Below are 26,716 nucleotides of genomic sequence, written 5' to 3'. Positions count from 1 at the left end.
CCCCGTTCATCAGATTTCCTTCGATGGCCCACAACAGAAGGTCCTGGGCGACTGAGGGCGGCACCTGAACGGAGTCTGACATCCTGCCGGAGGCCTGTGACCACTGCATCTTGAGAGCCCATTGCAGAGATCTCATTCGCAACCTGGCTTCTGGCACCAGAAGAATGCAGGATGCCATGAGGCTGAGCAACCTCAAGAACTCGAACGCTGGGAGACTCTGGGCACGTTGAAACTTGTGCACCATCTGCTGAATTTGATGAGCCCTCACCTGGGGAGGGAAACACTGCCCCAGGGATGTGTCGAGCACGGCTCTGATGTACTGGAGCCGCTGGGTCGGCGTCAAGTGGGACTTCTTTAAGTTGAGGGAGAAGCCCAGCTTGTGAAGGGAGTGGCAGGTGACCGACAGATGATCCAGGACTTGCTCGGAAGAGCGCGCCCTGATCAACCAATCGTCCAGGTAGGTGTAGACGTGAATCCCCCCTTTCTTGAGATACGTTGCCACCACCACCATGAGCTTGGTGAAAAGTCTTGGGGCGGAGGTCAATGCGAACGGCAGGACCCGAAACTGAAAGTGCGAGTCGCCAACCACGAACCTCAGGTACTTCTTGTGCTTGGGATGGATCGGCACATGAAACTAAGCGTCCTTGAGGTCGAGAGACACCAACCAGTCCTGAAGTTTAAGGACCTGGAGGACTTGAGAGAGAGTAACCATCTTGAAGTCGTCCTTCCAGAGGAGCTTGTTCAAACCACGCAAGTCCATGATGGGTCACAATCCCCCGTCTTTCTTCGAAATTAACCAATAAGGGGAATACCATCTCTTGTTCCTCTCCGCTACAGGCACCAGTTCTATGGCTCCTTTCTCCAGCAGGGCTTTGATTTCCTGCGCAAGGAGCGGATCCGGACTCTTCAAATAGAGATTTTCTGGTGGATTGTCGTGAGGCCTGTGCCAGAAAGGAAGACAGTAGCCGTGGGCTATGATCTCCAGAACCCACACATCTGAAGTAATGGCACGCCATTCTACAAGATGATGCGCCAGCCTTCCCCCAACCGGCGAACCATGGGACATGGCCTCATGACTGAGCTGAAGCGGCATTGCCTGAGGGTAAAGAGGCAACTGCCCGAGCGGCCTTGGCACCTCAAGTACCTTGCTTTCCACCTCTGGTACTCCTACGGTGGCCCCTTTGACTTGCAGCTCCTCTTGATCTACCAAAGGATGAGGAATATCGAAAGGAACCTCCCCTCCATTGCTGTCCCCTAGGACAAAAAGGTGGAGGTTGGCGAACTGCAGCGCTCAATAATTTTGCTGCAGCTTTGGAGGTCTGGAACCTCTCAAGGCTTTCGTTAGCCTTGCTGCCAAAAAGATGTTCACCATCAAAGGGCATGTTGAGAAGCCGGGCTTGTACATCAGGAGCAAACCCCGACTTGCGCAACCACGCAAATCTGTGCATTACGGTGCTCGCCGCCATGGACCGGCTGACGCAATCTGCCATGTTCAGACCCGACCGAACGAACGGATTCACACATGGCATCCTTGCCATCCTGAACAAGAGCAAGAAAGCCATCTCGTTCCTCCCCTTCGGGAATATGTTCAGCCGCCAACGAGACAATTTCACAGAGTATGAGTGAAATGTGCTAAGGCACACACGGAGTTGGCTGCCTGTAAAGCCATACCCCCTGAAGAAAACACTTTCTTCGCCCAGCCATCAAAACATTTGTTGTCCCCATCAGGAGGGATGGTAGGGTACGATGCCTGTTTTGCCTGGGCCGTAGCCGCCTGCACCAAACTCTCCGGAGTGGGGTGCGTAGTCAAGAAGCTGGGGTCGCTACTGGCTGGGCGATATTTCTTCGGCAAAGACTTGCTCACTGCCGGGAGACTCTCCGGGGCAGTCTAAGGCGCTGCCACCCTTCTTTGCAATGCCATATGGAATGGCAGTACCAGGTCAGTTGGTCAAGGATATCCGTCAGGTCATCCTGCAGAAAATCCACTGGTGGCGCAGACCACCCCAAGTATTCCGTTAACCTCGACATAAGGTGCCGGTACGAGGACTCTGCGTGCGTGCCAGGCTCAGGTCTACCAAACTCAACCTCCGGAGAGGTGTCCAGACCACTGGCGTCGTGCAGCGACTGACGCAGGTCTTCAATCTGGCTATGACCAGACAAAATCTTGTCGGGTACCTGATCAGGAACCAAACCTTCTTCCTCAGACCCTTCTTCCATCTCAGAAATATAATCCAGAGGCTGGAATAGGGGCACAGAACAAGGGACAAAGACATTTTTCGACTTGGCCAGAGCCTTTCTAGGGGGTTCCACCGTGCCACGTGTTACCTCCGACAAAGCAGCCTCGAAAGGCATCGATGGAATCGGCGTCAACGTCGAGCGTGGCGCCGACGGCTTCAACACAGTCCTCGAGGGCAGAGCCCCGAGCGTGTCCTTCGACAGCCTGGGCACCAATGGAGTCGACGGCTTCCGCGGAGACAGAGCCTCGAGAGAGTCCCTCGACGACCTCGGCACCAAAGTCTTCTTTGAAGACCTCACAGGCTCTGACGGTCTCGAGGGCGTCGAGGACCAGGACCTGGAGCGGGCACGTCTAGAGCGATCCACCTTGTCCGATCGAGAGCTCGAAGGTGCTCTATGATCGTGCCGACCACCCGAGCATGAAGGCGTGAGAGTGGTGGCTCTAGCACGGTCACGGCAGCCGTCTTTCGACGGCGCGGACGGAACAGAGCCCTGCGACTGAAAAATCGCCATCATCTCCTGTCAAAATTAATCCCATTCCGCAGGAGTGGAATGCTTGTTGGGACAAGCCACCCGCCGACGAGCGGAGTCCATGGACGAGGAAGGCGACCGGTGACGGTGCTTCCGTGAGTGCCTCAAAGAGGCAGAGGAATGGCAGGACCCACTCCGGGACCGAGACCCCCTGCCCCCGGACTTACGCCGATGATGCGGAGAGTCGCCCCTCGAATCGTCAGTCAAAAGCCCAGTGGATTTCGACTTCTGGGGCTTGGCCGCCTTAACGACAGAAAGCTTCTTCTTACACTCCTGCAAGGCCTTCGAAGTTAACGACTGGCAATCGTCACAATCGTCCGTAGCGTGCTCCTCACCGAGGCACCAGAGGTAGGTGTCGTGCGGGTCCATCAGCGACATCTTGGTACCACAGTCCCGATACTTCTTGAAACCTGGCCGCGGGGTAGAAGACGACATCATAGAAATCTTCACAAACTAACAGGTTCGAAGAACCGAAAGAATAGAACTCAGAAGAACCGAGGCGTGCCGAGATCTCCGAAGCGAACACATTCGCAGAAAAAACAGAACTGAGGCTACGGGCGTCGTGCGTCCTACTTATAACATCCAGTGACGTCGGCTCGACAGAGGCCCTCGAGGACAGCGTATCGACGTCATTGACGCAGGACGCCGAAAATTTTCCAAAGCAGCACAGCTGTGGTGATTACCTGTCATAGATATGGAATACGTCGGAGGACCCAATCCCCTCAAAAAGAGATTTATTCACCCTCTTTGGACTTGAGGTGATCCAGGGCCTTCGCCCAAAAGAGGACCCCCCGTTCCCCAAGGGATTTAGATGAAAATCCCAAACACTCTAAACAAAGTGTGTGGGTCCGCCTCCGAGAATGACATGTAACACCAGTTGCACATGGAAAACCCTGTTTTGCCCGGTGTAAAACAGAAGGACGTGGGAGTTCGGGTGGTGTGGGGGGCTTGGAAGAAGTAATACAAGTAAAACCAGATTTAAGCTACTGCTGGGAAGTGGTTAAAGACAAGAAAAGGAAAACAGAACAAAAATGCGTTATTGCATGGTGGCGCTATGCATACATGGCCCGCCCACAGGCTCTCTAAATTTTCAAAGGGCGAGAGTGCTGGGCTTGCTATGGCTCCGATCCCTCATTCTTGCCATGGGAACTCAAATAAGTGTGGAGGAAAGGGGACGCGACATAGTAGTATAAACATTTATGGAATGAACATGGTTCAGTCTGTTTTCATACATCATCTTGGTTTATTTCTCTGCCAATGTTTAGAGAGCAAATATGTAAAGCCCCCATGAATTGGTGAGCCAGAAACAATGCCCTGAAAGGCTGCATCTGAACCGTGGGTCATAGGTTGTGCACCACTGAATTACACCATCTTGAAAAATAAAAAAAGGTAAGCCAATATGATCTTGTATAACGTAATGACACACTTACAATAAAAGTGCATAATCACACAGCTCAAAATTAAAACACACAAAGCAATATGTTCCAAGCATAAAATATCACTCTCTCCCTCAGTTTTCCACATGCACAAAGCACACCTTTTCGTACTTGTCAAGAGTCAATTATCAATCACTGGTGGTAAGTGCACATTTTGAGGCTTTAATGGAATGCAACGATCCATTCACTATAGCGTCTCCCCACTGCATCCTTTGTATAAAAATGTAAATGATGTACAGCACTGTAACTAAGCTGAGAATATACTTGTAATGCTTGCGCCCTCATACCTTCTGGTCCGCTGCGCCATATAAATAAATAAACAAACTTATCATTAAATGCTGTAGCTGCATGTTTTCCAGCACAGGGACAATGCACACTCAATTGAAGCAATATTAATGAGCCGACACACAGCCATAACATTGCCAGTCATGATTGTGACCATGAAATAATGCTTTAGGTAGGATGCATAGGAGAAATGAAAGGTGCTCTGCATCACAAGAAGCCGATAGGCATGGATTGGGATTTTGGTTATTAAAGTATTTAACCGCACTAACAAAGGCAGCCATAGAAAAATAAAAGGCAAGTTCAATGTATGAAGAAGTATAAATTAAAAGCAACATTGCACAATATAAATGTGATTTTACAAAATCGAGGAATGTGGAGGAATTGGATTTTGTCATTTCTGAAAATAGAAACTATTTCTTTGAATGTTTCGTTTTCTGCAAAATTAAAAGGTCATCGAGATTTCAAGATATTTAGAACATCATCCTGCATGAACATATTGTGGCATCCACTTTGGTCTTGGGCCTTTTCCTTCAGTCAGTGACTGGTTGGGTGTGCCCTTTGCCCTCGTGGTAATTTGATATTCTTTGAACAAAAGTATAATCTAAAAGGCGTTGGTACACTAGGTAGGCCAGAACTGCGACTGTGAGCAAGGAGAAACAAATAGAAACACCACACTCCCGAGTTGGAGTATGTAGCTCCCTGACCTTTCTCCCATTGTGGTTCTTCCATTTTCCTTCAGTGGTGCAACACCAGAGGCATCCATCCTCAGTTCTTCCATTTCTTTCTGCTCAAATGAGGGTCACAATGTCTCCTCAAATTCCACCTACCCACCACTGTGCTGACATTTCTAACTTTAGAGGAAAACAAATCAAAGAGGTCACAATCTGTCACATCATAGCCAAGGTACAAATCTATCCTTCCTGTGGAGCCTACAGGCCGGTATCCTTATGTTGATATTAAGGGTGTACTCTAAACAAAAATGGCTTTTAAATCCTATCTGCTTGCATGTCCTTTAAGAGCCTAGAAGAACCGGAAACCTCCAGGTTTAGCCAGCAATGGTTATTTCATTGTTTGGAAAACTATACTACTTTAACCTCACAAACATGGTTAAAATATGCAAAACATTATTTGTAGTAAAAGCAGACATTCTGTAAGGACACGCATCAGCTGTTAAACGAGAACATCTGATTTGGTTGCCGGGTCGGCACACATTAGGCACCCGACCACTCACTATTTTACTCTAGAAGCACATTCTGTCTTTGCACCTTTTTAACCACTCAACTAGGTTAAATCAGAGCATTCCCAAGCAAACAGAAACGATTCACCAGGAGAGGTCTTCACTGATTCAGAACGGATTGCTCCGCTGGCGGAAGTCTGCGGCTCGGGCAGTTGGGAGCAACGACGCATGGGCAGGCCTCTGTGCTGCACTGGGGAAACATTGCATAGACTAATGTGACATGCAATGCAACTACAATGCACAGCAGCGACCTCCAGAGATGTGCTGCAGTCCTAGGAGGGCAGCGTGCCTTTCGGAGAGACACAGGGGAGCCTTCAGTAAGCAACGACTCTGTGTGCACATATTAGAGGAAAAAACACTTTACCAAGGTGCCCCCCATCATGCGGCAGTGGCCCTAGGATAATTATGTAGGTGTCCCTCCCAAATAGCTTTTATGGTAAAAACATTTCTTTGGCAAACAAATATTCTGGGACCCTGGTGTTTGTACATGCTTGCCCCCACAGAGCATCCACTTTGGAAAGAGTCACATTTCCCACCCCCCACAAATATCACCAGTTTCTGGACTCCCATCCGACCACCATGTTGCACCTGTACCACTGTCAAGTCTTCATACCATCTTTGATGTAACCCCATTTGCTGCAGTTTGTTCCATTCTAGGTAAGGTATTTATGCCACTGTGCCCTCAACCACAATCCCTCATCTGTTCTTCTACCGGTTTCCCAAGATACACTGGGTAAAAGGTTGACCCTCCACCTCTGCAATGTATGTTTCCCGTTGTGAGTCTCCCTCCAGCTACTTGCAGATCCACGTTGTCTGCGTATCCCTCAGCTCGTAATGCTCTCCTCGTTGTCTGCATCACACTCTTCTCCAAACATAAGAGCAGTTACCTTGTTCATGCTGGAGCTTGGGAGCCCCCGGTCCATGTTCACACTGTTCCAAAGAAGTCCACTGGCTTTCTCGCAGTGTCCAAGGGCAGCCTGAAGCCCTTCTACCTTCCCACACACAGATGCTTGCATGGCCCTGCACATGTATGAAACAGCCTTCAGCAGAGGGGTCCTGGAGTGAAGAGAAAGAAATGTCAGTCATATGGTACCCCACATCAGTTGTTAAATGATCAACTTCACACAACAAAAAGGGACTGGAGCTCCAGCAAGAACATTAACTAATAAGCCAGAGGTCAAGTGGTGCACTGGCTCCGGTCTTGGCCCAACAACTGCAGGCTGTCCCTTATTTCTGCCTCATTGATCAGAGGCGTATGTCTGCTCTTGCCCTCCCTCCAACCCCCACCCTCTGTCCCATCCAATTCTCTTCTCTTTTGTCTGCTTTCTCATATGCCTTTATGATGCATATGAACGAACCAATCCTTCGCCCCTTAGTATCCTGCTTTTGGAGACCAAATGTGCCACACAGGCCTAACGATGGTGCTTTGCTTTAAGAGGATTTAGAAGCTGTACGGGATGCCCTCTACCAGTCAATGATAATCTAGCGTTTCAACACTGACCACTGGGGCAATAGAGGATTCCCGTAAAAGTGCCCCAGGCTCAAATACCCCACCACTGCAGACCTCAAAGAGCTGGTAGAGCCAGACTGTGCCCAATGATGCCTAGCATTCTAGTAATATTTCCAAAAGGAGTCAGCATGGCATGATGCCATCCTGAGAGAACACTGGATGCCAATCAGGAGAATCCTTCATTGCTAAAGTGCCCAAGGGATCTTTCAGTACCATAGTAGTGTATGCAGGGAGTCCGAACTCCCATTTGCTGCCGTTTGCTAGACCTGCTGAAAGTCACTTCAGAGGGGTCTGCAGTGGATATATAATTTCATGACCGTCACTCCCGTGTAACCCAAACGTTAGACACAAACACATTCCTCAGGAGGGTTGGTTAATAGAGGAACTGGCTTCAAATAAACCATGACTGACAGAAGGGAAATGTGGTAACTGGGCTGCAATCTAAATTTGAATGCCTGGCCTGTTTGTTGACCTCTTGCTAGTTGCAATCAGAAATCACTGGTGTCAGAGCTGCAGTTAGTGAGGAGGCGGCAAATTGCTTGAGCAAAGTTTGTACCTACCATTGCTGTTGCAGAGACAGTTGAGACAACGTGATGCCCTCAGTGGAGCCATCTGAAGGGCTGCCTTGGAATAGATCAGTGAGAGGTTCAGATTCCTCATCCTCCCTATTTGAAGCTAGAAGCTGGCCTCGCATTTCAACTCTTGTGAGGAAGGTCTTCAACCAAATCATGTGAAATACTTCAGGGGACGCATTAGGTTTTCCAATGCCCTCCAGATAGTTTACCTCACCAAGTCTTTTCAACTATCTGTTAAGGACCAGTCTATTTGCCCTTTCAGGCTTCCTTAGCAAGGGGTACAATGAACAAGAGCGCATTCTTGTCATAAAAGTGTTTAAACAGCCTTCAACTTGTCACTGGCCACAGCCATCAGAAGGGCCATTCTCTTCCTCAGTCCTACCACACAGACTACCACATTCAAGGTAGTTGACGTGTAGGGGGTCTCCCACACTTCCTTCACTATGGTCAAGGGTCCACTGTCATGGTGACCAGCAACAGTTTAAAGGGCCTCAACAACACCAATCATACCTCGAGAGTTCTATTGAATCTCACCAAGAGGCCATTGGTATGTGGATGGTAGGCAGATGAAAAGCTGTACGACTCCCCACACTCCTTATACATGGCCTGCACATAGTTGGACATAGGGTTTGTGCCTCTGTCTGGCACAACCTCTTTAGGGAAGACTAGCATATTATAGATGCCTATAATGCTCTGGCAACTGACTCAGTAGCCATCGTTTTGGATGGGATAGCTTCAGGATATCTGGTGGCATGATCAACAACCACCAGTATAAACTGCTGCCAAAGGATGTTGAAGGATCAAGGGAACCAACAATGTCAATCCCTACACTCTCAATTGGTACACCATCTGCAGCGAGTGGTACCAGTGGAGCCTGGAACTGTGTTCCCCTTTTGCCAGGCCACTGACAAGTAGTGCAATCCCTGCATTGACTTTCTACTTGGACCCCCATCTTAGACCAGTAGACACGCATTGATAACCTCTCCTTAGTCCTCTTGGTCCCAAGATGACCTCCAGGAGAGACTTCATGTGCCACCTGCAGGAGGAAGGGTCTCACACACAGAAGGACCACCAACCTTCTATGGTCTCCTGTGCAGTCTATGGGTTCACTGTATATTACCCACCTTGCCAGTAGATCCTATGTTTCCCTGGTGGCTCACCCTCCAATTGGGAAAATGCCTTTCTTCTGAGGCCTTCCATAGATGGACACTCTCCGATGTTGACTGAATTCCTCCCTAGAGGGTTTTCCCTTTGTGACAAATCTGGTTGTCCCTTCTGCCCAAAGGGGAGCCAACTCCTGTGAGGCCCGCTCCGTGAGACCCTCCCTCGGGGTCTGCGCAAGTGGGACCTCACTGGGAGCGACTCACCTCTCGGGGACAAGGACTCTCAGTCCAAGAAGGAACTCCCAGACCGGACTACTGTGTCAGCCGATTTGGGAATTGGAAAGACTTACTTCTGTTTTGAAATTACCAAATAGTTCAATTTCTTCATTCTCTTTGCCTCCAGGTAATGCTGGATATCGCCTGAACTCCAGTCGAAGAACCTCAGGAAAACCCTTGTGTTTGTGATATCGCTTTGGTTTCACTGAATAGTGACATTTCCTCAGTAATGAGTTCCATTTGAGTGCCACAGTCAAGGAATAAGGACACACCCTTTTTTACTGTGATGACATACTTAAGCACAGGAGGAACATAGAACGAGGAGAAATCTCCTATGCAGGGAGGAGAGCGAGTTGCACGCAGAGAGGAACCTCTGTGCAGAAACATCCTGGAGAGGTGGAGCCACGCTAGACCACGGAGCGTTGGCAGCGAGCCCAATGCTGGAAGGTTGGCGTCCCATCCGACTGGGAAGCCAGGTTCAGGGGGAGAGTCGGAGACATGGCCTTCAACCCACCCACTCGAGTTCTTCAAATAGTTATTTACAATGGTGACCCAAGGAGTATTCTTTTTTTTACTTGTGGTCCAAGTACTGGGCGGGAGCCTTCGCAAACTTTAAGAGCAGAGCCTGGTTCCATTTTTCAAAATCTTCTCTTAGGCTTCGAGAACTCCATGATAGCACTGCTGCTATTCTGAGGAAGTCTGCTGAGAAGCCAAGCAATCTTGTCACACTAATTTACCTCTTGTACTTCACAATATGGTTGACTGCATTTGAGTAGGTTTATGATGCCAATTTTCTCATAAACATTCAACAGATCCTTAAGAAACCTTGGATGAGAGGGGGACCCTGAACCATTCCCACACTCCCTGGAAGAACCTGTAGGTCCAGTCAGCCGGGGCAATTCCAACTGGAAAGATCTGTCCTTTTTATCTCAATCTTAGTTCACCCCATCTTTGCCATTATATGGTCCATTTCCATTTTCTTGAGCCTCAGCTCCTCCTTTCTTAAAATCATATACAGCATCAGAGGTGGCAATAGAGGATTGATAAGCCCTCTTCAGATTCACTTGTGCCCTTCAAGTAAAACAGGCTCATTACTACTGCTAGGCTCTGCCCCAACATCTACACTACTGGCAACAGGTAGAGCGTTTTTACCAGTCTCCTAGTAATCCATTAATCTCTGCACTAAGCCACTTTTATGATATATGATAGGTTATTTATAACGCGCTTAATACCCAGAGGTTTCTAAACGCGGACCCGGGGATTGAACCTGTGGTGCTCTGTGTCTTGTTTCCAAGGCAGGCACGTTGCCGCTGAGCTATCCTCCCGTTTCCAGAAGTAGTCAAACCTGTCTCTGTGCACAACTTTCAAATATTCAACTTTGTGTAGAGCAAGAGAAGTACTAGTGTATGTTTCTACAATATAGTTTATGCAACTTTACATGCCTAAAACATTTAAAGCTTAGAGTTCTATGTACAAAGAACAATGGGAGCACTCCAAAGATTATCTCACCGCTGAGCACCAATTTCTTTATGATTGATTTCCAAAATCTACCCAGAGGGTGGCTTTTGAGTGGCCAGCCTTTTATGGTGAACATGAAAGTTACTAAAGTCTAGCCAAACCCAGTCAAGGTAGGAAGCAGAGCGATAAGGCTGAAACCTAGGAGGGAGGTAGGAGAATGGTTTGGGGCTACGAGTCCATGCACAGGAACACCAGTAATTCCAGTTAAACAGGCTATAGAATAGTTTGATCAACAAAGGCATGACATGCCAGTCTCGCATCCCCATTTAGACACTCCCTCCCCACAATTCTGGCCAAGGAATAGACAGTGTGGTATTCAGGAAACAAAAATATATTTAAAAGACTAATCTAACTTCAAACAAATTGGTCTCCAGCTTTACACCATGGAAACCAACACAAAACTATAGCAGAACCAATAGTCAACCAAAAAAATTAAAATAAATTTAAAGAAAATAAATTACCTGCCTATATGAATCTCACTATCATCAGTCCGGAGCGTGCAAAGTGTGGTCTGCTGTGGAAGCCAGTTGCCGGTGTATTGGGCTGTCCAGAAGTTGTTGGGAGTCTGTCTTCACTTGCTGTCATTCAGTCAGAGCCACCCCTTCAAAACTATCAACTCAGAGCAGAGTGTGGTCTGCTATTGTCCACAGTGGGCCGGGCCAAGAGGGTGCTACTGAAATACTCTGAGAACAAAGTGACTGACATGAGTATTTCAATCACTGTAATATGGAGTGTGGTTCAATACCTCATACTCTAGGCAAATTGCGCCCTCTAATCTAGGTTTCTGAAGAAAATTGGTGTAACAGAAGTGGTGAAAACAAAACTGTTGAAGCAAGGGGAAAATAAGGCCTTGTTGCTTTACGAGATCACTTTAACAGTGACAACGAGAGACAAGTGTGGGTTTCTGCTCCGGTAGCGACTGTTAACGGCAAGTACTGCCTTTAGAAAAAGGTACTGGCACTGTCATTAAGGGAGGGTGAGGTGTTTAGATCAGTGGAGGACCGTCATGGACAGCTCCCCAAGTGGTTCGAGTAGTGGGTGTGCCAAGCGTTTGACTGCCTTTGAAGGTAGAGACGAGGGCGAACTCAAGCAAGCGACACTGGACAAAGTTGACTTAAAGGAGTAGTTTGCTTGCACCGCAATCCAGAGGACACAACTAGTAGGAATGGCTCAAGGTGTTTTCAGGAGGTGGCACCATTGGAAAAACAAGTGCAACTGTTTTTTTTTGTTGCCCGCAATCAATGTGGATTTAACGATAATTACAACAAATACGGTACTTGAAGGCCAGACTGCACTCGCATGCTCTAAAGAGATGATCAAGGAAGTACCTGTGGGGTTTAATGTGGCTGAGCTAGCTGTGAACGGCCTATTAAAAGGGGTTAATAGTGGTTTCAAGGCTCCTATCTCTAACACACAATTTGTAAAAAAGGAAGAGGACAGTGGATTCAGGAGGATCATTTATTACTAAAGAAAAACGTTTTTTTTTTATAAAGGGCCGCAATGCAACACAAGTGTGAAAAGAGCTACTGAAACAACAGACTCCAAACTTTTAGATTCAACTGCTTTATTTGAATGAGCTCTGCAACCGAAATCAAATGGGGCCCTGGGAACAAGGCACCAGTAAACTTCGATTTTGACAAGGTTCTCATCGTGGATGCCGATCAAAGGCTGCGTCCGTCCCATACATTTAAGAAAAAAAGTAATTGCATGGTGGAGGTTAATGCAGTGTCTTTACCTCCTAATAAGAGAATAGCACAATCTCTTCCATCACCAAATGTGACGAATGATGGTGATAGACCTATTGACTTCTCGCAAGAACATAAGGGTAGTGATGATCAGAACCTACAAACAGGAAAGTACTGCGCTATTACAGAAGTATTGAAAAAGAAATTGCAAAAAATCAGCACAGATCTGGAGCAGGATAGTATGGCTCGAATGGAAGCCCTATGACTACACATTTTTGATATACCTGTAAGGTGTGCTCCTGTTACAGAAATATGCCAGACGGGATGCATGAGCTCCTAAATTAGAACAAGAGTAGGGTGTTGGAGGTGCCCTTAGTAGGGATAAAGCCCTTAGTCAAACTGAAGTTAGTAAAACCATGAACCTGAAGTGGGCTATTTGAGGGCAAAGGAACTAGCCGGTTTGTTGAATCAGCAGACTGTTTCAACCACAACCTCCTTTGGAGAGTTACTCATCATTTGAATCGTCTATGCTGCCACCTTCTGGTGTGTGTAAAACGAGAAAGTATGTTGCATACAGTTAGAGCAACTGCTTAAAAATCATTCGAAAGAGGTGGCAGGGGAACAGACATTGGTACTAGATCTGCCCTTATCACATTGGCTCCTTTCTTAAAGCTATATGAGGTTCTTAACGAGAATCTAAAAGATCATTCAACAATGCTAGCTATGATGCACTCAAAACTGATTTTCATAGAAGGCTACGTGACAGCGGTGCAGGGAAATTTGGAGAAGAATTCGGAGGCTAATGCAAAGGGTCTTAGAAACTAATTCAGGGTTGTACTAAAAGGAAAGACCAGAAAGATGACCGGGATCTATCCAAGAGTGCTGTCCCCCTGTCTCCTAAGCAGCCAAGTGTTAGTGTATCACAGGGAGCAGTGGAAGTTGATTATAGTCTCAAAGAAGTCTCTCTGTATAGTCATAAAAACCTAGGTCCTTGTGGGGCGGAAGAAATAGTTGGAGGGGATCGTTCACCATCTCCAAACTTTGAGGTAAAGGTAGTAGCCCCTCAATTGGCCCCATCAGAGATGGGTTTTGCTCAAAGGAACAACAGACCCCAGTTAAATCAGGACGTTTTTGGAACAGTAATATCTAGCGATTGCGTTGATGAAGTGGTGAAAATGTATAGTCCTGATGGTGCGATGGATTAGTCTATTAATAGACTACCCAATCTTTGAGGTGGAAGATTACAAAAAGAAAATGTTGTTGAGGCGTCCCCAACAACTACCAAGGAAATCAAAAACGAGACTGATGGGAAGAAATGAAGATCTAATGGTGCTCGAAAATTCCTAAGAAACTTGTCACTCCCTATGTCACCAGAGAAAATGGGAGGGGACAAAAGGGGAACTATGGCTGCCTCTTCAACCAGGGGAACTGATAAGAGGCAGTCGGGAGGTCTCCTGGAAGGAAATGGTGGCGAAATATCTGATGGGGGAAGACTCACAAACTTCCTCAATAAAGCTTCTGATAAGTCTGTCAACTGTATCAATCAATAAACTACTAAAAGGCGCACCACCAATAAAGCATATAGACAAAAGTGGTCACCATATGGTAGATCTGAGGGTGGAGAGTGTAAGGATAAATGAACAGGTGGAAGGAATCACACCGTTCAGAACCTTGGAACAAAAGCGCCAGAGGGCTTCCACTATGGTGTAACGGGTGAGGATCTCGCAGACCCAAGGAGAGAGTTACCAGATCAGCAAGTCTTCACTCATCTCACCCAGGTACCCAGCCATTTTCTGACGCTGGAGCAAAAGTGTAAAGCAGTGGTGCAGGTAATGGCAGCATTGGAGAAGTTGGAGCCAAAAAGACAATCAGGATAATCAAGATGGCTCACTGTTACAAGCTGAAAAGAAAGTGAGTGGTGGGGGTCTAATTCGATGTTCTTCTAATCAAGAACATAACAATTTGGTAGCTGTCAAAAGACATTTCCGGAAAGGGGGGGCATTCATTAGGGAAGGAGCCTTCCTGAAACAACCCTAACTGAGAAAAGAGAGGGTGTGCACAATGTTAGAAAGGATTATAATCATTGTAGCAGTCTAGAAAGATTGTTCAGCTTGAGAGACGGCTTAATTTTAAACAGGTACAGCATGCAGAGGCTCCTTCGTTGTATCCCTGGTTAAGGTCAATTGAAACAAGAGATATTGACCTGGAATTTACTAATGGAAACCAACTTGACAAGGTCGACATATATTTAACATCTAATATGGTGAAAGGAATGCTGGTAGATTAAGCTGAAGGGTTGCTCTCTGGTGTTTGATTTGACGGACATAGCCCTGTTATCGAATGAAAGCAGAAACACAAAGGAGGATGGGGATGGCCGAGGGAAAACCCTGAATCAACCAATACAGCTATTGGCAAGGGATGGACAGTCTGCTAAAGAAGACAATGTAAAGGGTACAACTCAAGATTCTAAAAACAAGGAGGGGGGATTTAGTTTAACAGACCTATTGGTGGTAAAGAAAAGGTAATATTAACATAAAAAGGTAGTGGTGTTGGGGGATGCTAGCCTAATAGCATGGATCACAAGAGGTTTTAAACACCTCTTTGTACTGGGGGATTTACAAACTAGTTCCCCCGCGTAGATATGCCTCAACATGGTTGCATGAATCACCCATATTGGAGGGCTATTCAGTCATTCTCAAACTTGTTGTAAAGGGAATAAAGGGGAGACCATCTTCAGGGCTTCTTATGGCTGTGAACAATGGTTGTAACAAAGAGGTGGTGAGGATTAAGCACCCCAATCCATACATGCAAATGGTGACTATTGAAGCAAATTACAAACAGCCTACTGAATGGTATATAATGTGTAATCTTTATCGGAAACCGGGGGTAAATGAAGATGTGACATTTCTAGAAACTTTCATCGAACCTTTAAATGAATGGTCTAAATCCCGCTCAGCTGCAAAGATCATAGTATTCCTAATTTTGAATGTGTGGAGGAGGGAAGGGATGTTCATAAAGCCAAACGATACTTGTTAAATGGTCAAATGGAAGGTGTACACCGGGACAACCAACATGGACATTTGGGGTGGTGCAGTGGGTGGGTTGGGGTTGAGTCTTGTATAACTAAATACGTGCTTTTAAGTGGGAATCTTTTGGCTGGTGTAAAAAGGTTCGAAATTGTAGCTTCAACTAGAAGCAACCATAATATCTGACAAAGGCGTACTATTGACACCACCTGGTCTAAAACATTTTTCACTACTGAATTAGAGGCGACGCAGGGCCGTAATCTACTAAGAATGTCAACTAGAGAGATAAGGACACTGCCATATAAGACTATGGGGTATGGAGGGGAGTTGGAGAGTCAGGATAAGCTCTCAGACATGGATAACCCTCGATTTCTGCTGGCCTATACTTTTCTGTGGGCCTAGAGTAAAGGAATTTGCCACTAAGCAGGTTTACAATTCAGACATCGTGACAGGGAAAAAAGGTTACTTAGATTCATCCTCAAGCAAATAAAGTTAGCCCAGGGTCCTTTAACCGGCTAGATCGTTTAGATGGAAAATGGTTCAAAGACACTCTGAAAGTAGGCTTCTAAGCATGCATAATAAGAACATAGGAGAAGTGTGGCAATTGATTAATTCAGTGAGCTCTGCTCCTAAAGCTGTGCAAGTAAGGTTTAAATTACTTACCTGTAACTATTGTTCACCAGCATGGATTCACATGCTCATGAATATTCCCTGTTGTCATGCTGGGAATCCTTGGTAAAAGAAAAAAACGTTCACTTTAACACTATTTCTCCTCTACACCAATCATTTCCTCTGGGTCATACTGCCCCCATCCAATGACGGTACTCTCCCTAAGCGCAACCTGTTCTCAGATGAGACTTGTCTTGGTTGCTTCTGTAGAGTTGCTAAGAGCTTCTTCACCTCACAAGCCTAATCAACTTGTGACCCTGCTTTGATTTCTTCTTTTCTAAAACATTGTGCAATACTTTTTACCTACCTGCAAGAAGTGCTTCAGCTCACCTAGACTTTTGCCCAATTGACTTTGGCCTAGCCTGGCTCCCGGAATGACTTCTTTCCTCTGACATTGTGTTTTGTCTTCCTTCCAGAAAGGGGTCAACTTACTTTGCATTGGGGGGGTTACCAAAAGTACTTACCTGCTTCAGAATATTTGTGAGATCTCTTGTTTCGTTTTAGTAACCTTTTTATTTGACATACTCAAGTCTGGTTCTAAATGCAAACAGTGGTATATTAATGTCCACAGTGTCCTAGTTACTAAAGTCACCTGAGGGTGTAGGAAGTGTCTGTGTGCCATCCCAAAAGGGTACTTACTGATTTGGAAATATTAAGAGTGTATTTTGGAGTGTATTTGTGTGTTACTATTATATTGCCCCCTTCTGAAGAAGGCTTATTCAAACTGGATGTTAAATAAATTCATAATTGTTTAATCAAGAAACCTTGTGTGTAACAGTTAATTTGAATATTTGTCACTGTGAATCTCTGTGTAACTCCCCTACAGCTCACATTGACCCCTCTTGAGGTAAGCCCGGCTGCTCAGCCACACTACCAACCTGTGTAGTACAGACTTATACCAAAGGTTGGGTTCCTATTGCCAGGTGGTCAGGGTTGTTGTAGTGAACCCAAAGGGTACTGCACACAATCTTGCCTAACACTTGAATCTTGAATAACGATTACACAGTAGCACACATACACAACCATGGGAGGTGGCAAGGCTCAACAGAAGCAATAAAGACACACCTCTGGAGCAAACTCGCCTCAAACAGGTTGTGTAGCACCGCTTGGCTGACTCGGGACTCCTCCCTGGAATCCCTATCGACACATTAGCACCTCATGAAGGTGTGCGTGGACCTCCACATAGCAGCCCTGCAGATGTCCAGGGGGGGCCACAGAGAGAAACGCAGTCGTTGCTGTGATGGCTCTGGTGGATTGGGCAATCGGCCGGCCTGGCAGCCGCCTGCTTGCTAGTAGATGACGGTGCATGATGCAGCCAGAGAGCCACCTGGTGATGAAAGCCTTCAAAAAGGCCTTTCCCTGATACACAGGTCCAAAGTTAACAAACTGAGAAGTCTTCTGAAAATTCTTCATACATGCACATAGAACTTCGAGGCATGAGCAAAGTCCAGCGAATGCAAGGCCCTTTCCGCTGGCGACGACTGATTCGGGACAAAGACCGGTAACCCCAAAGGTTGGTTGAGGTGGTATTCCAATGGCACCTTTGGCATAAAGGTTGGGTGTGTATGCAGTACCACCTTTGAAGCATGGAAAGGCAGGTCAGGCTGCTTGCAAGATATGGCCAGAATCTCCCCAACATGAGTGGCCAAAGTGATAGCCACGGGGAAAGCAGTTTTACACGACAAAGACTTGAGCGTTGCCCGATGCATAGTTTAAAAGGGCACTCCCACAAGTTTAGCCAGCGCAACATTGAGCTCCAAAGCCGGGGCAGGGGCCTTCACCGGTGGGAAAGTCCTGAAGAGTCAGTTGAGGAACTCATTGACGAGCCTGAGTGACCACAGAGAAGCTCTGCCAGGGGTCCTAGTGTACCTGGATACGGCGGCGAGATGCACCTTGATAGAGGTGTGAGCCAGTCCCGCTTTGGCCAAGAAAACCAAGTATTGTAGAAGTTACAGAGCCGTGACACACAGAGGGGTAATCTTCTGGGTCTGGCACCACACAGAGAAGCGTTTCCATTTATGTCAGCAGCACTTCAACTTTGATGAGGCTCTGGCCCTGGCCAGGATGTCCTTACATTCAACGGGTAAAGCATAACCTCCAAACTCTAGGGCTGCAGGAGCCATGCCCTCAGGTTCAACGACTAGCGAAAAGATTTGAGGGCCCAGAATACGGCCTGAAGTTCCAGGTCGTTGATGTGTAGGTCCTTCTCCTCTGGTTGCCAGAGGCCTCTGGCGTGCAACTGTCTAGTGTGGGCTCCCCATCCCTCTAGAGAGGTGTCCGTGGTGACAGTCTCCTGGTAAGGCTGAACCTGAAACTGAGCTTCCTGGACGAGATGTGGCTGTACACCCCACCACTGAGTCGCTCAACGGAACTACTCGTTGAGCGAGATCCTGTCCGCAAAGTTAAGACACCTGCACCCACCATGCATCCAGGAACTCTTGGAGAGGTCTCATGTGAAGTCTGCACAGTTGAACGAGACTGATGCACGATAAAATCATGTCCAGCAGTGACTTGATGAACCGCACCGTCACCATCTGCATCAACAACAAGCTACTTTGTCCTCTATGGCTCTCACCCTCTCTTTAGAGGGCAATGCCAAACATGTCACTGTGTTGAGTCAGGCACCTAGAAACAGTGCATGCTGAGATGGCGTCAAGCAAGGCTGTTGATAGTTTATGGAAAACCCCAACACAGTCAGCAGATGTATGGTCTTCGATGTGTGTTCGCCCGCCAGAGCGCAGGAACACACCAGCCAGTCGTCTAGGTAGGAGTATATGTGGATGTCTTGTAGACGAGGATGTGCTGCCACTGGGGCCAGGCACTTCGTAAACACCCTCAGGGCCGATTTGAGGCCAAAATGCAGAGCCTTGGACTGGTAATGCTGACCTTTAACTACAAACCGTAGGAACTTGCAGGGTTTCTTGTGAAAGGGGATGTGGTAGTAGGCATCCTCCGGATCCAACAACGTCAGAAAATCTGCTTGCTTCAGCTGGCCAAGCATGTGTTGCGACGTGACCATCCAGAACCTTTTGGACTTCAAGTACTTGTTGAGACGACTATCTAGGATCAGCCTCTACCGGCCCCGTTTCGAACCAGAAAGTAACTCCGGAGCCCCGGCAATGCCGGGGAACAGATTCTATTGCCCCCTTATGTAACATGGCCAGCACCTCCTGCAAAAGCTCTGGTCCATGTTGTTCTTGTCACCGAATGGGCGGGTTATGAAGACACCTGCGTTGGAACTTCAAGGTATGCCCCTGTCCAGCGTCCAGCACCCATCTGTCTGTGGTGATCTTCTCCCACAGGCCGACTTCGCAAACCGGCCTCCCACCGGGGTGCCTAGGTGGGGGCCTGAGGCCACAGCTGGTGTAACGCTTACCTGGGACTCTGCGGGAGCGTAATGCCTTCTCAGCTAGAGGATCTGTTATCTGGACTCTTATTCTGTGAAAACAACAATAATAGCAATAGAACTACTGTAATTTCTATTTGCTGGGAAAAAACTGTATTGCAAAGTGCCTTTGATAATCCCACCCTTCTCACCTGTGTTTATGTTTTGTGGAGCTCTCCATCCTGTATTCTACAGTGGCGTGTTGGTTTGAAAACTTAACTTGAGAGGCTGCGGTGTTCAAAAGATTCTTGTCAGAATAATGTTCTTGCATTTCTAGAGTTATCTTGGGTACATTTTTGGTGAAAAAATATATAGTTAGATTAGGGTCGGACTGGGACGAGAAATGGGCCCGGTCAACCAAAAAAAAGTGGTCCACCCCTCGCCTCACGACCCTTGACCTCTGATGACATCACCAGAAGTGATGTCATTTGATCCCACCCCAAAGTGACATCCCGGGAAGCAATGAAACACAAACTTTCACCCCTTGACAAAACAGCAAGTGCCATCAAATAGCATTGTACCCAAGTACACTAAATTACTGTGAATGCAAGCAGACGTCCAAGGCCAAATGATAATATGTCATTGTATAGTACTTACGCGTAATCTCTTTTATAGAACAAATATGCATACAATCACCCAACCTGTGTTGGTACTCATTTAGCGACCTAAGAAGGATGAAAGGCTTTTTGGGAAAAAATAAATAAATAATAATAATAATAATAATAATAAATACATTAAAAAAATATATTTTTTTTCAATAATATATATATATTTTTTTACACAAACCGCCCCAGGCATGGGCAGCAACTGGCCCCCACTCCCCAGGGACGATTTCGGCCCGGCCACGGGCCGAAAGGCCGATCCAACCCTGATTCTGAGCAGTCCCTATGTTCTCTCTTTCTAAAATGTTCCCTCTTATTTTGTAGGTTCTTGGTTCTCAGAAAAGGTTGAATGCTCTAGTATGGTTGCGACTATACTTGGTTTGAGGAAACGTTTAATAAACATGAATTCGTCTTAACTGAGTCATTGCAGCCTTCAGAAACGAGCCCGGTAATAACAAAGCAAAGAAAAACTTGCTGAGACTTCAGGTAAGTAACGTGTAGGAGAAAACGAATATAAGCGCTATGTGAGCCTATGGGTGCAATGCTATGAATGAGACAAATGCCATTTGTGCCAGGCTTGAAGTCACTGTTGACCCACTGACTGATATGAAGTTCCAAGCTTCCCTGGTATTTCTGAATGGGAACTGTGCTCCTTTACTGGGATCATGACAGCCGGTACAGGCCTGCTTGGGGGTCGGAGCTCTGCCCTGTGAGCGATCCCTGTACGCTTCTTGAGAGGAGGAGCATGGCGCTGTCAGCATGGCGTATTATAGCCTTTGGATGATCTTCCTGGTTTTCCTCTGAAAGAGCGAAAGGACGATGGCCGTCGCTGCTGCAAAGTTCCCAAGGAGGTTGACGGCTCTGTGTCAGTCTTTATCACTTGCAAAGACTCGTCAACCACCTTTCCGAAGAGTTTCTCCCCTTCAAACGGCATATTCAGTACCTTCGTCTGAAGGTCCAGGCAGAAGTTAGTTGCCCTCAACCAACCTTGACAATGCAGGGACACCCCATTGCCCATCTGGCGGAAACCAGTGTCCACCGTGATGGCATGATCCAAGGCCACTTCCCCTTCCTGAAAGTGTTACAGTGCCCCGACCTTCTTGTCTTCGGGCAGGAAGTCCAGAATAGGACCCAACTTGAAGCATCGTTCCCGGTCATATCGGGACAAGATGGCTAGGGTGTTAGCTGCCTTGAAAGAGTCTGCCGTATAACTTTTTCTCTTGCCAATTGCATCCAACTTCTTCCCATCCTGGTCCAGAGGTACCATGGCTGGCGATGACTGGTTTGCTCGGTGCTTCCTAGCTGCTGCCGAGACCACCTTATGCACCTGGGGTCTGAATCTGGGACCCCGGTACTACTTTCCAGCAAGTCCCGCTTAGTCTGGGCGTACTGTTTTTTCTTTAACGCCAGGCCTTCCTCCCAGATGTCGTCCAGGAAAGGAACAGACATGATTGCCTTTCTTCTCAACTCATGCCGTTGGTATAGGAAGCCTTCACAAAAAGTTTGATATTGGAACCTGCATCAGGGTTCTATACAATGAAAGAGTTTCAGTAGTAACAATTTAGCAATGCTGGTGAATACAAGTTTAAATGATAGACCGAGAACAGACCAACTAAAATTTAAGGTTAAACATGTAGCTGCACAAGCTAGCCTATTATAAAGAGATTTGGACTGTTCTCAATGAAAATTCCCTTTTATAAGGCGATGGTTGTTGCGGTACTGACATAGGGAGCAGAAGTTTTATTTTCGACTGATCACTCTTGGTGGGTTGTCCTTGAACATTTCTTCTGGAGAAAGGTCTTGGGCCTTCCGAAAGGTGCACCAATGTCAGTAATTAGATTTGAGTTGGGCCTCACATTAATGGGTGCAATGATGCAATGGAAGAATCTTTAATTGTACCGGAAATACATTTGGGAGTACCGGTGAGAGGGTTTTGGATATTCAAAGATAGTCTCCCAGAACCAATTCTGAATGCATGGAAATTTGCATGTGCTGGCATTCTGAAGGAATTGGGTACAACAGAGCTAACCTTACTTACCAACCATAGTGCCGTCAAATCAAAATTGTGGAAGAAAGATTGGGTGGATACAATATCGAGATCGGAGTACAAGTTATACCAGAATGCTAAAGTGGATTGTCAGTGTTACAATACACTCCCGAGATATCAGAGATTGTTTCCAAGCAGTTTTTTGCAAGCAAAACCTTTTTAGATTCAGACTGAATTTGTATCCTACTAAGGAGATTTTTAATGCTAGGAAATAATGGATGGGGGTTGACCAGAACTGTAGATTTCACAGTGTGTGATATACTAAAGAGATGTTGTACCATCTGGTCTTGGTTTGTCTGGGTCCTACGGAGAAACAAACCTTTGTACTTGGGGAAAATGATTAGTACATTTAAAATGGTATCTGTAGATGAATGGTGGATAAGGATTATTGGTGGGGGTAGTTTGACAACTATTGCACTGCTAAATTTCTTGGAGGACATTTTGGGAATTAAAGAGGAGGGTGTTTATGAAATGGTTTAGTAGAGGTGGAATACTTAAATTGGGTTTTAAATTGATACATGACATTTTGTTGGGTTTTAATAAGATGAATTGTGTATATGTTTCAATGTGAATGTTTTTACTGTAATTGGTGAACGGTTTATATTTAAGCCAAACACCATAAATCATTTCATACAAGAGTTTACTCTTAAATTAACTATATATTAACTCCTAAAAGATACAACATTCTAAACAATTCTATTCCACATTGGCTTCGGTAGAAACAATGATGGCAGTCAAAATGAGGTTTAAAACATTTGATTTTCTTCAGCATCAAGACCGGTATGGTGTAGGTGTAAAATTGCTTGAATTATTACTTTATAGTATATACAGGGGCAAAAATGTAAATTTCCAAGCTAGTAACAAGCCATAAAGTGTCACACGCCACCTTAATTCTACGCACATCAAACAATGTATTACTCGTCAATAGTCAATTATCACTAGTCGATGGCTAGTGGTGTGTGCAAATTGTGAGCCCTGGTATATACACAATCAACCAACCCCACCGTGCAGGTGTGAGGTACTGAATGTGTTGGCTGTGTGTAGGTCATTCAATGTAGACAATGGCAAACTTAATTAGGTACCTGGAGGTTCAAATTTGATAATGCTTGCAACAATTTGTTAAGCCTGTTCTGAACCCAGATGCATACTCTGTCCTCAAAATACATGGGTGCAGCTTTCAATAATCATGCATGTGTGATGTTAACTAAACATGTGCTATTTGCAGTATATATATCGATGTTTTTAACTTTGAATAGAGCTATTTATGCCGCTTTAAGTTTACTTGGGTGTGTGTAATGTTTTCAATCTATGGGCATGTTCACCTTTCAATCTATGTATGCCTGTAGAGCTTTAATGAATCTGCATGTGTTTTCAGCCTCCATGTATTTTCAGGCTGAAGATGTAGGGTTCCCCAGGAACATGTACAATGGGACACATCCCTTCCACATTATACATGCATCCGTTTGTGCCTTTAAAGATAAGGGAATGCAGGGGTTTGCACTTCATACAATTCTTAATCCATAGAATACATTATGTATACAACTTTTTGTAGCACCAACATCTAAGCTATAACTATGGCTTCACTTGGTTGCATTCATAGATGATATCACCCTAGGTAATAGTATTTTGCAGTTACAGTACAACTAGGGCTGGGCGATATAGGCAATGTATCGATATATTTTCAATCAAGCAAAGAAATACGGCTGGAACTCAAACCATACCTTAAGAAAACTTGGAGGCACCTCCTACCACTTAACTGCGAAAACCTGGAACATCCCAAAAGAAATAAACACTGAAGATCACCTAAAATTCAGGAAATCACTAAAAACTTGGCTCTTCAACACCACAGACTAAATCTGAAAACCAAAACAGGAAAAAGGATGACTAAACTGGAAAGGACACAGACAACCCAGAACCGACAGGGAAGCTCCCATGGCACCTGGATGGGTGACACCGGATAGACTAGAACACAGGCGACAAGCACGGAGACCGAGTCCACTACCCCAGACAATTCCACCAACACCCCCCCCCCTTAGTTACCGCCAGGGACCACAGTGTTGTGGAATTGTCGAGATATTGGCAATCACCACACTACCTGAGATGTTGACATTGGCAGGTGCACTGGCCACAGGAGTATGCAGGGAGGATAAGGGTGGCTATGAGAGAGCATGTTAGAGGTGGGGACCATAAGAGTAAGGAACTTTGTATGCCAGTTGGACACAGATCAGGGGAGACTACGCAAGCCGAGCGCCTCAATTCAGGATAGAGACGCAAACTAACCAACCCTACTAACTATTTCCCCTTCTGCATACACCCCTCAAACTCCAAACCAAACACAACCAAAACCTACAGCACAACAAACCGCACAAACTTCACTACATTGCAACAACAAAACAAAAGAACAAGTTACTTCTTACCTGGTAACGTTCTTTCGATTGGATGTTCCTCCAACGTATTCCTCATCTTAGATTTATTCCATCCAGCTTTGCTGCTCTTCGGAAATTTTTTCAGCCAAGGGTGCCGATGTCGTCAAGTCGATAGTCCCTCGAGGGCCTCGTCGAGGGTGATGTCATCGGGTGTATAAGTAGCACGCGCGGCACCCGTTGGCCTCAGTTCTGTTTTTCCCCTCTTTTGTATCTGTAATCTTGTACTGTGTAGATTGTGCCGGCAGACAGGCACCAGCCTTGCGAGATTTGAGGTGGCAATAACCCGGAAAAAATCTACAGAGGGGTAGGTTGGGAGGGCGATGAGGAATACGTTGGAGGAACATCCAATCGAAAGAATGTTACCAGGTAAGAAGTAACTTGTTCTTCGAGTGGATTGTGTCCTCCAACGTATTCCTCATCTTAGATAGGCTCCCAAAGCAGTATTTTGCATAGTTCCTCTGGAGGAGGGGTCAGAAAGCACTGCTTTTCCAAATGTTAGCTCCCTAGACTGGGAAGCATCCAGGTTATAGAATTTTGAGAAGGTGTGAGGCGAAGACCAAGTTGCTGCTTCGCAAATGGACCTTATAGGGACACCTCTTTGAAGGGCTGTGGAAGAGTCGATGCCTCTGGTGGAATGAGCTCTTAACCCATCAGGTGGGTCTTTTTGTGCTAGTCTGTAGCATTCTGAAATGCAAAGCACGATCCAGCGCGAAATTGTTTTGTTACTGATTGACCCAGCTTTCTTCCAGCGTAGCCTATAAACAACTGGTTGTCCACTCTAAGTCTAGAAAGCCTAGAGGTGTAAAAGCTTAAAGCACTTTTTGGGTCCAGTCTGTGTAGTCTTTCTTCCTCCTTAGAAGGATTTGGTGGAGGATAGAATGAGGGTAAAACAATTTTCTGATATAAATGAAAATCAGATATTACCTTCGGTAAAAATGATGGTTTAACCCTCAACACAACCCTGTCCTTATGGAACACAGTAGAGGGTGGCCCAGAAGATAGTGCCTGCAATTTGCTCACACTTCTTGCTGATGTTAGAAGAACTAAAAATGCTGTTTTCCATGTTAATCTTAATGGACACGTGTGCATAGGCTCAAAAGGGGCACACATTAAGAATTTTAATACCAAATTTAGATCCCAAATCGGTACTTGAAATGGGTGAGGAGGAAACCCATTGGTGAGACCCTTTATGAATTGTGTTGTCAAAGGAATTTTGAAGTCGGAGCATTCTTCCGATGAGTGCTTGAAGATAGAAAGCGCTGCAAGGTAACCTTTTATTGTTCCGATATTCAGACCTTTATGTGCTAGGGTAAGAAGGAAAGATAGTACTTCCAGAATAGAACATAGAAAAGGACCAACTTTCTTTTCCCTGCACCAGTTGCAAAACTTTTTCCAACAGCAACGGTACAGAGACTTTGTTGCTGGCCTTCTTGCCGAAAGCAACACCTCCATAACATCATCTGGAAGGTTCCAATCCCTGTATCTCAGCCTTTCAGATACCAAGCATGAAGGTTGAGTGTTCTGACATCTGGGTGGAGAACCTGACCTTCCATTTGAGAGAGAAGGTTCTCTCTCTGAGGAAGACGTACTGGAGGACAGAGGGACATATCTAAAAGGTCCGGATACCACGTTCTCCTTGCCCAATCCGGGGCAATTAGGATCATGCGGTTCCCGAAGCGTCTCAGCCTCCTGATGACCTGAGGAAAGACGGGAAACTGAGGGAACGCGTACAATGTGGGAAACTCCACTCCAACACGAACGCGTCCCCCAGGGCTCCTCTCGGGGGAAATTCCCTTGAGCAATACCTTTCGCATTTTCGGTTGGTACTGGTTGCGGATAGGTCTACCTGAGGGGTTCCCCAAAGGGCGAAGATCTCTTGAATGACTTCCTGAGCCAATTCCCATTCGTGGGACACCGTGCTCTGCCTGCTCAGAGCATCTGCCGTCCTATTCTCTTCCCCGGCTAGATGAATTGCTGTTAAAGGGATTCCCTCTTGAATCGCCCAATACCAGAGCTGCATTGCCTCTCTGCACAGGGGTAGTGACCCCAGAACCTCCTCTTTTGTTTAGGTAGTGCATGGCCACTGTGTTGTCCGTCATTATCAGGACATTCTTTCCCCTGACAGATGGCAGGAAGGCCTTCAGCGCTAGTCCGATTGCCCTCAGCTCCA

The 26,716-nt window shown here is 46.2% G+C and overlaps 1 protein-coding gene across 1 annotated transcript in view; it reads right to left on the bottom strand.

Moving 5' to 3' along the window:
- Positions 1-26,716, bottom strand: part of LOC138582000 (sterol regulatory element-binding protein 2-like) — a 401,726-nt gene that overhangs the window by 124,815 nt on the left and 250,195 nt on the right. Inside the window, exon 16 of the mRNA XM_069652893.1 lies at positions 6,612-6,780. Within this exon, the coding sequence (XP_069508994.1) occupies positions 6,612-6,780 (169 nt within the window). The remainder of the gene's footprint in view (positions 1-6,611; positions 6,781-26,716) is intronic.

Source organism: Ambystoma mexicanum, chromosome 3q (genome assembly GCF_040938575.1).
Source record: "Ambystoma mexicanum isolate Mex_15411 chromosome 3q, UKY_AmexF1_1, whole genome shotgun sequence".
Lineage (NCBI taxonomy): Eukaryota > Metazoa > Chordata > Amphibia > Caudata > Ambystomatidae > Ambystoma > Ambystoma mexicanum.
Note: the sequence above shows the minus strand (reverse complement) of the source record. Positions and strands in the feature narration are given on the sequence as shown.